This window comes from Triticum dicoccoides, chromosome 6B (genome assembly GCF_002162155.2).
Source record: "Triticum dicoccoides isolate Atlit2015 ecotype Zavitan chromosome 6B, WEW_v2.0, whole genome shotgun sequence".
NCBI lineage: Eukaryota > Viridiplantae > Streptophyta > Magnoliopsida > Poales > Poaceae > Triticum > Triticum dicoccoides.
In genome coordinates, this window is record NC_041391.1 from 299,930,248 (window position 1) to 299,940,663 (window position 10,416).

The window sequence follows — 10,416 nt, forward strand, 5'->3', positions numbered from 1 at the left end:
CTCCCATGCCATGATAAAGTACCCCTTTTGTCTTTGAATTTTCCTTGGCTTAATTATTCCAGTTACTTGGGTGCCACAGGAAATCATAATGACATACTTCTAATTATCACGTATGTACCCCCGGCGTCGCCACCCCAGGGCGACGCCAGGGGCGTCAAACCCTAGCGCCGCCAGCCCTCTTCTCCGGCAGGTTCCTGCCGCCGGCGTTGGCCGCGGTGGCGGCGGCACCCGGCGTGAAAGGTGCTAGGGCAGGAGGGTTGCGGCGGCTCCCCATGAGGCGGCTGGGGTGGCTCGGGCGGGGTGGCCTTGTGCGGTGGTAGCCGGCGACCCCATGGCTGGCTGGGAGATCCGGTGGGCTTCCCTGCTGTGTGATGGGCGGCGGCGGCGGCCATGGATCCGGCGTCCCTGTAAGATCCGTCGCGGCGTGGCTTCGGCCGGCCGGCGACAAGTGATGGGACTGATGTGGGGCGCTTGGAGGCGTACATCTACATGGCAAGGTTGCGTGCGGATCCAGTCAGCGATGAGATCGGAGTGCAGCGACTTCTAGTGAAAACCGTGCCGACTTATGTCATGGCAGACGATGGCGACGTCTCCGACGTGGTTTCCTTGTTAAAGCATCATCGTTGCATGTTGCGTCATCACGCTCGGGATGTTCCGGAGAAAACCTTAGATATAGGTCTCCCAGATCGGATGATGACGACATCTTCGGTACGGTGCTTCCTCTTGGGGGCATCGTTTTGGAGCAGGTGTTGGCTGGAGGGAACAATAGGTGGAGCGGTGTTGCATCTTCAACATTGATGGCAGGCGGTCTCGGCGACATAGCACAATGGGGTCTTGGTGTTGGATGTGTGTTGATGGGCGCGCGCAGGAGGATGGCATTGTCTGGCATCATGGTAGCACCGACAGCAGAAGAGTTTAGCAAGGTTAGTGCATGGGTCACTCCTGAAGATGTAACGGCGGAAGATGACGGCGACAGAGTATAGAACGTGCACATGTGGCGCGCGTTGTGGGTCTGCTAGACCGGTTGGTGCTCCCAACTAGCTGGCGGGTGGCTTGGTGAGCCCACCAAATTACTTGATCTATGTTGGCGCGAGGTCAAGGCACATCATCAAGCTTGGGTGCCACAGGCATTAAGTGACACAGGAGTAGTCGCCCACTCGGTAAAAAAATGCTTATGATCTCACAATGCTTTTTTTAGGCTACGATCTCACGATGCAATTGTCACTTTTATGATACTTTGGTAAACAGATTCAAATGATTTAATTGACTACAATGGTTGGTTATCTTTGATTTTTTATATTTACTAGAAATTATAACTTTATGTGCAGTACGTATGTAGAATCCAGGCATCAGCCTCCTTGTAAGCACAACAATGTAGATGAAAGACAGAAAAGCTCTGATGAATGTTTTATTTCCTACGATACACCATGAACGTGAGAAACAAACGTTTCTTAAAGACACTGACTAAAACAGTGGAGGTTTGATAGCAAGGCCATGAACAAAACAACTGCGAGTTGTTTTATAGCACACACCTTAACTAATTATCTTTTAAGAGAGCAGGGAAGCTTGCCAAATCTGTGTTGATTACCCCAGCATCTTCAGTTCATGAATACGTAACCAGTCGTCTCAACTTGCAGCGAAGTCACAGACCAAGAGTCTAACAACGGCTACATTTGGCACTTTGTGACCTGCTAAATTGCGAAATAATCCATCACTGCCTTGAGTATTTAATAACATATATATACAGCAGGATGGTCGATGGTTCAGCTCAGATTAAAATTACGGAAATACTAACGCCCTCTGGCAACTCGCCTACATGCATGGATCCTCGTCCAACCATTTCTGCACGAATCCTGGTGCGTTCTAGCAGGTTTTTTATACCAGGTAGGACTGGGCTGGTGTGTGGGCATTCATCCGGTCACCCACATGCCCGTTTCACCATGCGGAGCGGCTGAGGTGTGGGCGTTTAGCAGTTCGCCCACAAGCCAGTTTTCACGCATGCAAAAGGGCTGGTGTGTGGGCGTTTATCAGTTCGCCCACACGCCCGTCTCTTCTCCCACACCCAAAGCTGTCAGTTGCCATGTGTGTTGCAGCGTGTATGGCAACTGTCCTAGCGTGCTTGTAAGCAGATGACAACTCTCACTTTTTACTTCGAGTTGCCATGTGTTCTGCAGGGTACATGAGAACTGCCCTAGTTGCTTGTAAGCAGATGGCAACTCCCTCTTTACCCGAACATGTTTTTTTACATGCCTTTTTTATAGTACTACATGGCAACTGCCTAATGCTAGTAGGTGGCAACCCCTAAAGTTTTTCAAATCATAGCAACTGTAGTAGACCAGACAATACATGGCAACAACTGCAATTGTCCAAAAATGGCATCCGGCACTTGACCTGAGATGGCAACTGCAGTTGAGCAACCATGACAACTGTAGTTGTCAGACATGGCAACTGTAGCTCAGCAACATGACAACTGCAGTTAAACGAACATGGAAGAGGGTCCGGACCATGGCAACTGCGAGGACGCATGATGACTGTTACGTGAAGCATGCGGGACCATGAGTACGGGCGTGTGGGCCTTTTCGATTTTGCCCACACGGAAGCGTGTGGGAGGGACCGCGAGATAAAAAAAAAGGCGTGTGGGCATTACTTGTTTTGCCCACACGTAGACGTGTGGGCTGATTCTCTTAGACACCATAAAAAACGTGTGGCCAGATCCCTTAACGCTCACACGTGTGGGCGTTATCGGCGTTCTAAAATTATTTGCTTACCCTCTGCATAATGGTTGATTGTCTTGTTCTATAAGCAGGGAAACTTGGGGTCCAAGTTCCAGGCTTCCAACCCATAGGAGGTTTCTTGGCATGCAGGGAAACTTGTGTTCCAAGTTCTAGGCTTCCAACCAATCGGTGGTTTCTGAATTTGATATCTGATTGGTATGCTGCACACTGATGTAGTGTCATATGTCAACAGACTTCAATTAAAAAAAATCTGGATGGAAGTTTCAAGGAAACTTCCCTGAAACCTCCAAATTTAGTATTAATTTATCCATGTAGTATACCATCAGAATGGGACTTCTCAGCTATATAACATCATTGAACGCTGGAGTACCTCATACTTCTGTTCATCCATTTGTCCAAGACATTCGAGCTTGTTAAGTTCTAGTAGTTTTATTTGTTGCAGAGTTAGTACCAGAGAAATGGAGCCACAGGAAGGAAGGAAAGGGATACCATCTCTGCTGTCCTCGCAGGGGGAGTGCATTGCCACCAACATCACACAGGTGCCTACTTTCTCTGTATATAGTCATTATTCCTTCACTGTACAAAGCTTGTTATCTTTAATCTGCAAGTAAATTCTATGCCTTCCAGCTCATTGGTTGGACACCACTGATAGAACTGAGAAACATCACTGAGAAAGACAGCATAGGTGCTCGGCTGATTGGGAAGATTGAGCCGTACCAGCCCCTTTCCTCTGTGAAGGATCGGAGTGCTCTCAGGTGGCTGCTCTTTTTTACTTTCCTTCCCAGGAAGAAATTCTTCACCTCAAATCTACCATACGTAACGTCATGAGTCTCGACAGCAATATGAATGGATGAACAAATTTGCAGATTGATTGAAGATGCAGAGGAGAAAGGCTTGATCACACCTGGCATCACAACACTGCTGGGGGTCACAAGTGGTAATCTTGGCATCGGCGTGGCGTTCATTGCTGCTCAGAAAGGATACAAGTTCATCGCCCTCATGCCTGCTAAACTCTCGCTTGATAAGCAGATACTGATGCGATACCTTGGCGTAGAAGTGGTATTAGTTGGTAAGGGGCTGAGGTACCATGCCCCTCATATCACGTGCCAGATGGTAACATGCTTGTCTCCTGCAGATGCTGTACAGCATGGATTCAAAGCTTTACTTGATAGGGTAGAACAGATGAAGAAGGATGTGGAAGATGTGTATGTTCTAGATCAATTCACCAATCCTGCAAATCCCGATGCCCACTTCAGATGGACTGGTAAGTGGTAACACAATCTATTTGAACTAAATTGGATGCAGTAGCAGTAGCGTTTGAGTAACTTTAGATTGTTTGACTATAAGGAAAACTCAGTCGAAGACTACGGACTGACTAACTTATAAGATGTTGAAATAAATTGATGGATGATATGCAATAAATGTTGCTATGTGGTGTTGGCCTCTGCAGGATCACACTTCCATGCAACATTTCTACTCTTTATTTTTATTTAAGATTCCTGGCTAAAAACTGAACCTCAGCACTAATGCATCGAACTAAATGTCCTTAGGACCTGAGATATGGAAAGATACAGCAGGCAAAGTGGACATATTTATAGCTGCTTCAGGTTCAGGAGGCACCATCACAGGCGTGGGGAGGTATCTCAAGACGAAGAACCCATCTGTAAAATTAATATGCGTTGAACCAGCTGAAAGTCCAGTGATTTCAGGCAAGAAACTACTACTATGATAAATATATTGAATAAATGATATTCCTACTATACATGTTTGGTTATAAACCTGGCTACCTTTCTTTGCTTGTAAATAAGTAAGATCTTCCCTGCCTATGATCTGTAGGTGGCGAGCCAGCCTTCCACAACATCCTAGGAATAGGGCCTGGTTTTGTCCCAGAAATATTGGATAGATCCCAGATAGATGAAATTGTAACAGTAACTACTCAAGAAGCTATGGACATGGCTAGAAGATTGGCAAGGGAAGAAGGATTGCTTGTTGGCATATCTTCAGGGGCAAATGCAGCTGCCTGCTTAAAGGCAAGCTCTTTTTTTCCCAAGAGTCTAGGATTTTATTTTTTAGCAGATAGTACAGTGAAGGCTATATAAATCCACTTATTTATCCAGTCCTCTGATTCATGCCCTTCCTGACAGGTTGCATCAAGAGAGGAGAATAGGGGAAAGATGATTGTGACAATGTTTTCCAGTGGTGCAGAGAGGTATCTGAACTCGGAGCTCTTTGCGCAGGTTAAGGAAGAGTGCGTCAACGTCAACATGACCTTCTGATGTCCATATCAAGGCAATGACACCGTAGGGGTGATCCAGAAGTCTAGTGTTATCTTACACTGGCTTATAAGAAGCGGAGGTCTCAGTTACTCAAATACCAGACACTGTTTTGTTAGGAGACAAAACGAAATGCACTAGCGTGACAAGTAAATACTCCCTCTGTTCACAAACATAAGATGCTCTAACCTTTTGTGTGAATCGGATGTATATAGACATGTCTTAGTGTGTTTATTCACCCATTTCAGTCTGTATGTAGTCTATATTGAAATATTCAAAACATCTTATATTGTGAACGGAGGGAGTATCTTATAATGCCAGGTCACAGAGGGTATTGATTGTGTGATTGTTTGACGAATTAGCTCATCACAGGATGGGCTGGTCCATCATTGTATGACCCAATCCCTTGTTTAGTATTAGACTTATTCTTTTATGAAAGATGAGATGGTGATATGGAGCAACCCATTCAATTCCTCAAAGTGGGTTACGTCCATTCACTGACCAATTCCTCAAACCAAACGCCTCAGACTTATCCATCACCATAATGCTTATAAGAAATAAAATAAATCAAATGAAAGTTGTCGAAAAGGAAACTAAATTCATCAAGATATCTGATTAACTGTCTTGGATATTTTTCCCAAGCAAAGCAAAATCAAAAAATTCTTGTAGAGTAAATAATTGGATTTTTCTTGAGTTATTTTTTTAAGGGAAAGAAGGAAAAGGCAGATTCAAAATAATTTTTTCTTCGGACTTTCCCAAACACAAAATACCTCCTTGTATCGCACTCTCAAATGAGAGTGGAATAAATTCGACTTTCATATAATATCTTAATAACAGGGAGGGCGGGGAGAGATATTACATGTGGAGGACGATTACATAGTTCCAGTGTTGATAAATAATGGGTAGCTCTTTTTTAGTTTTTTGTGGAGGAGGACATCTTGACCAGTAAGCAGGAGACGTCAAGAGAAGACTGCAAAAGGCGAGTCCACCATGCATTGCCCCTCTCCACCCAAAGCTTGCAAGAGATTTTCAATCCAAAAGTTTTAGCAGACATGGCTAACAATTACTGTGTTAGCTTCTTGCTGTTCCTCACAGCACTGATTTCACTACTACCCAAATCTTACCCAGAGTCCACATATCAATATAGTGATGAACACCAAATCCTTCTGGGGCTCAAGAGATACTGGGGGAGCTCACCTGTGCTTGGCAGATGGAACCTTACTTCCTCTGACCACTGCAGCTGGGGAGGAATTACATGCACAAAAGGTGAGGTCACTGCCATTTCCCTTCCACAGCAAACCTTTAGGAAACCAATCCCACCATCCCTTTGCCTCCTCAAGAATCTTACCTACTTGGACCTCTCCTCCAATAACTTCTCTACTTCATTCCCTACCATACTCTACAATTGCTCCAATCTGAAGTACCTAGACCTTTCCAACAATGCCTTTGGTGGGAAACTCGCAGCTGACATACACAGTTTATCAGCAAAGCTAGAGCATCTCAACTTATCAACCAACCATATCATGGGCAAAATTCCACCATCCATTGGATGGTTTCCGAAGCTCAAGTCACTGCTCCTCGACAACAATCAGTTCAACGGAAGTTACCCAGCAAAGGACATCAGCAATCTGACAAACCTCGTGGTGCTGACACTAGCGGAAAACCCATTTCTGCCAGCTCCATTTCCAGTTGAGTTTGGCAAGTTAACACGCCTAACATACTTGTGGCTGTCAGGTATGAACATGACAGGTGAGATCCCTGAGAGCCTGTCAAGCCTCACAGAGCTCAGCCTCTTGAGTGTGTCAAATAATATGCTGCAAGGCACAATTCCGACATGGGTATGGCAGCATAAGAAGCTTCGGTGCCTGTACATGTATATCAACGGTTTCACAGGCAAGATTTCATCCAGTGTCACTGCCGTAAACTTGGTGGAGCTTGATGTGTCCTCAAACAAACTAACAGGGACAATACCAGATGACTTTGGTAGGCTCATCAACCTTACGGTGTTGTTTCTCTACACGAATCAACTTCATGGGTCAATACCGCCGAGCATTGGCTTGCTGCCGAATCTCAGAGACATCCGGCTATTTGAGAACATGTTATCTGGTTCCCTTCCACCAGAGCTTGGTAAGCACTCACCACTAGGCAATCTTGAGGTCTGCAACAATAATCTCTCGGGCGAGCTGCCAGCTGATCTTTGCTCCAACAGGAAGTTATATGACATCGTTGTGTTTAATAATAACTTTTTCTGGAAAGCTTCCACAATCGCTAGATGGCTGCTATCGGTTGAACAATTTAATGCTGTACAACAATCATTTTACTGGAGAGTTCCCCAAGAGCCTCTGGTCAGTGGTGACAAATGAGCTAACAGTGGTTATGATCCAAAACAACAATTTCTCTGGCACATTTCCTACCCAGCTACCATGGAACTTCACGCGTCTTGACATAAGCAACAATAGATTCTCTGGTCCCATTCCAACTTTAGCAGGCAAAATGAAACTATTCAGTGCGGCAAACAACTCTCTTTCTGGTGAAATTCCCTGGGATTTATTGGGTATTTCACACGTAACAGATAGAGTTGGGGTAGCACCAATTGAAGAGAAGCTTGTCCAACATCGTCTGAGATGGTTTCGGCATATCCAGCGCAGGCCTCCAGAAGCTCCAGTGCATAGCGGATGGCTAAAGCATGCGGAGAATGTCAAGAGAGGGCGGGGTAGACCGAATTTGACATGGGAGGAGTCCGTTAAGAGAGACCTGAAGGATTGGGGTATCACCAAAGAGCTAGCTATGGACAGGGGTGCATGGAAGCTTGCTATCCATGTGCCAGAGCCATGAGTTGGTTGCGAGATCTTATGGGTTTCACCTCTAGCCTACCCCAACTTGCTTGGGACTAAAGGCTTTGTTATTGTTGTTGTTGTTGTTCACAGGTAACAGATGTTGACCTTTCTGGAAATCAAATTACTGGATCAATACCCATGACAATTGGAGTGCTAAAGCTCAACTCACTTAATCTAAGTGGAAACCAGATATCTGGTACTATACCTGCAGCATTTGGATTTATATCAGGGCTAACCATCCTTGACCTCTCCTCGAATGCGCTATCTGGCGAGATCCCAAAAGCGATCAATAAGTTAAAACTGAACTTTCTAAACCTCTCCATGAATCAACTCACGGGGGAAATTCCAACATCATTGCAAAACGAAGCATATGAGCGAAGCTTCCTCTTCAATCCAGGCCTCTGTGTCTCATCGAATAATTCCATCCCTAATTTCCCGATTTGCAGCGCAAGAGCAAACAACAACAATGATATCTCCAGGAGGCTTATAGCCCTCTTTTTTGTTCTTGCCAGTATCATGCTTGTGGGTTCGGCAGTTGGTGGTTTCTTGCTATTAAAGAGGCAAAAGAATACCCAAGATCCTCTATCATGGAAGCTGACCCAGTTCCATGCACTGCATTTCACAGAGTATCATGTTCTTTCTGGGCTCTGTGAGCAGAACTGGATTGGAAGTGGCAGGTCTGGCAAGGTGTACCGAATTTGTGTTGTGGATGGAGAAGGTGGTAGTAGAATGGTGGCTGTTAAAAAAGATATGGAACGCCCAGAACCTTGACAACAAGCTCGAGAAGGACTTCCTTGCAGAGGTCCAGATATTGGGTGAGATCCGGCACACAAACATTGTCAAGCTGCTCTGCTGCATCTCAAGCTCAGAGGCAAAGCTTCTTGTCTATGAGTACATGGAAAATGGTAGCTTAGACAGGTGGCTGCATCAGAGGGATAGAGTTGGTTCACTGGCACCTTTGGATTGGCCCACCAGATTGCAAATTGCCATCGACTCGGCAAGAGGTCTCTGCTATATGCACCATGATAGTTCACCCGCCATAGTGTACTGTGATGTCAAGTCTGCCAATATCCTTCTGGACCCCGAGTTCAGAGCAAAGATAGCTGACTTCGGGCTTGCTCGGATTCTTCTCAAAACCGGAGATCCTGAGTCAATTTCTGGCATAGGTGGTACCTTTTGCTACATGGCACCAGGTAAGAAATAGAAATGCAAACTCAAACTAGTATATATTTAGGATGTGCCATGTGCTAATCGGAGACTAGCTTTTTTGCAGAGTATGGATACCGGCTTAAGGTGAATGAGAAGGTCGATGTCTACAGCTTCGGAGTGGTCCTGTTGGAGCTCACAACGGGGAGGGTGGCAAATGATGGAGGCTTGGAGTACTGCTTGGCAGAATGGGCATGGAGACAGTATCAAGAGTATGGCCTGTCAATTGATCTTCTTGATGAAGACATTCGAGATCCAGCCAACATTGAAGATGCATTCGCAGTGTTTACGCTAGGTGTGATCTGCACAGGTGGGCAGCCTTCAGTGCGGCCATCAATGAAGGATGTGCTGTACGCTCTTCTCCGGTTTGAACATAGATCCAGGGAAAGAAGCCCGCGGCATGTTGTCTCTGAAGAAACGTCACTTCTAGAATCCTAGGCTAACTGAAGACGTAGAGGAATAACAATATTCCGGTTGATGGAGTATAATCTATAGAATTTCCAGGTGCAAATGATGTACTAGGTGATTTTCATTTTCACTCTTTCACATGCTAGTTTACCTTATCCATTTTGTGTCGACATAAATCTTGTGAAGTGTATAAGTATTGCAGCCACAAACTGCTGAAAGACAAATTCCAGGCTAAATACTGAAAATGCACGCAGTTATTATTCTATATACAGACCAAATATTCGCTGAAAATGTACATAAATGATATGGATGTTGGACTACAAAATCACTGGGTTTCTTTGGCCAGTGTGTGTGTGTGTGTGTGTGTGTGTGTGTGCCGTATTTAGCTCTTTAGAAGGCTGGTACTGATCAAAGTGGGTGGGAAATTAGCATATTATCGTGAGAAGAATAGATAGGTTATGCTCTGATGTGCTAAAGGAACACTTGGCATTTATAGGGTAATGTTTAGGCCACGACGCTTGCTTACGCAGAACTACTGGTAAAAAACACAATAAAACATCTGAACTTCTAGCTGCCTCTTGAAAAAAATATCTAAACTCACAAGGTAAACATAAATTGCTACTCTTTCTTCAAGAGAGAAACATAACTGGAGCAAGAGCATGTATGGAAGAGTCTAGAATAGAGTAGAAGTGTGTGAATGTAATGTAAATCTATTTCAAAAAAAAAAACATAGTAATTATATTCTCCATTAGAAGAGGTGTGCTAAGTTTAATCATGAAATCTTCTAGATACTACACATGGTAGGATCTGATTCTGATGTAATCAAGGACAACTCCAACGGCATGACCTCAAATGGTCCGCGCGGCTCGACAATGAATCGGCCAAGAGGAGGGCCCGACTGACCGTTGCGGCGGAGAAGAAAGCCTCTGCCGACTACGCCGCCGAGGCCGCGACCGC

At 45.1% G+C, this 10,416-nt stretch overlaps 1 protein-coding gene and 1 pseudogene across 2 annotated transcripts; both read left to right on the forward strand.

Moving 5' to 3' along the window:
- Positions 1–3,120: 3,120 nt before the first annotated feature.
- On the forward strand, positions 3,121–5,362 carry LOC119325973 (cysteine synthase-like). Of its 2 annotated transcripts, XM_037599694.1 has the most exons (7): positions 3,121–3,274; positions 3,363–3,490; positions 3,602–3,804; positions 3,871–3,999; positions 4,286–4,444; positions 4,572–4,765; positions 4,880–5,362. In XM_037599694.1, exons 1-7 carry the CDS (start codon positions 3,194–3,196, stop codon positions 5,009–5,011), a joined length of 1,026 nt encoding a protein of 341 aa, XP_037455591.1. In that variant the 5' UTR covers positions 3,121–3,193; the 3' UTR covers positions 5,012–5,362. The 2 variants fall into 2 exon arrangements, with proteins under 2 accessions (XP_037455591.1, XP_037455590.1); XM_037599693.1 differs by having other exon boundaries at positions 3,602–3,999.
- A 637-nt stretch (positions 5,363–5,999) lies between these two features.
- LOC119326413 lies at positions 6,000–9,704 on the forward strand (annotated as a pseudogene).
- The last annotated feature ends 712 nt before the right edge of the window (positions 9,705–10,416 follow it).

Excerpts from the sequence above, each read along its gene's own strand:
- LOC119325973 (XM_037599693.1), top strand. The coding sequence starts at position 3,194 with ATGGAGCCACAGGAAGGAAGGAAAGGGATACCATCTCTGCTGTCCTCG. Across the intron at positions 3,491-3,601 it reads AAGGATCGGAGTGCTCTCAG|ATTGATTGAAGATGCAGAGG; the intron begins GTGGCTGCTCTT and ends ACAAATTTGCAG. Across the intron at positions 4,000-4,285 it reads TGCCCACTTCAGATGGACTG|GACCTGAGATATGGAAAGAT; the intron begins GTAAGTGGTAAC and ends AAATGTCCTTAG.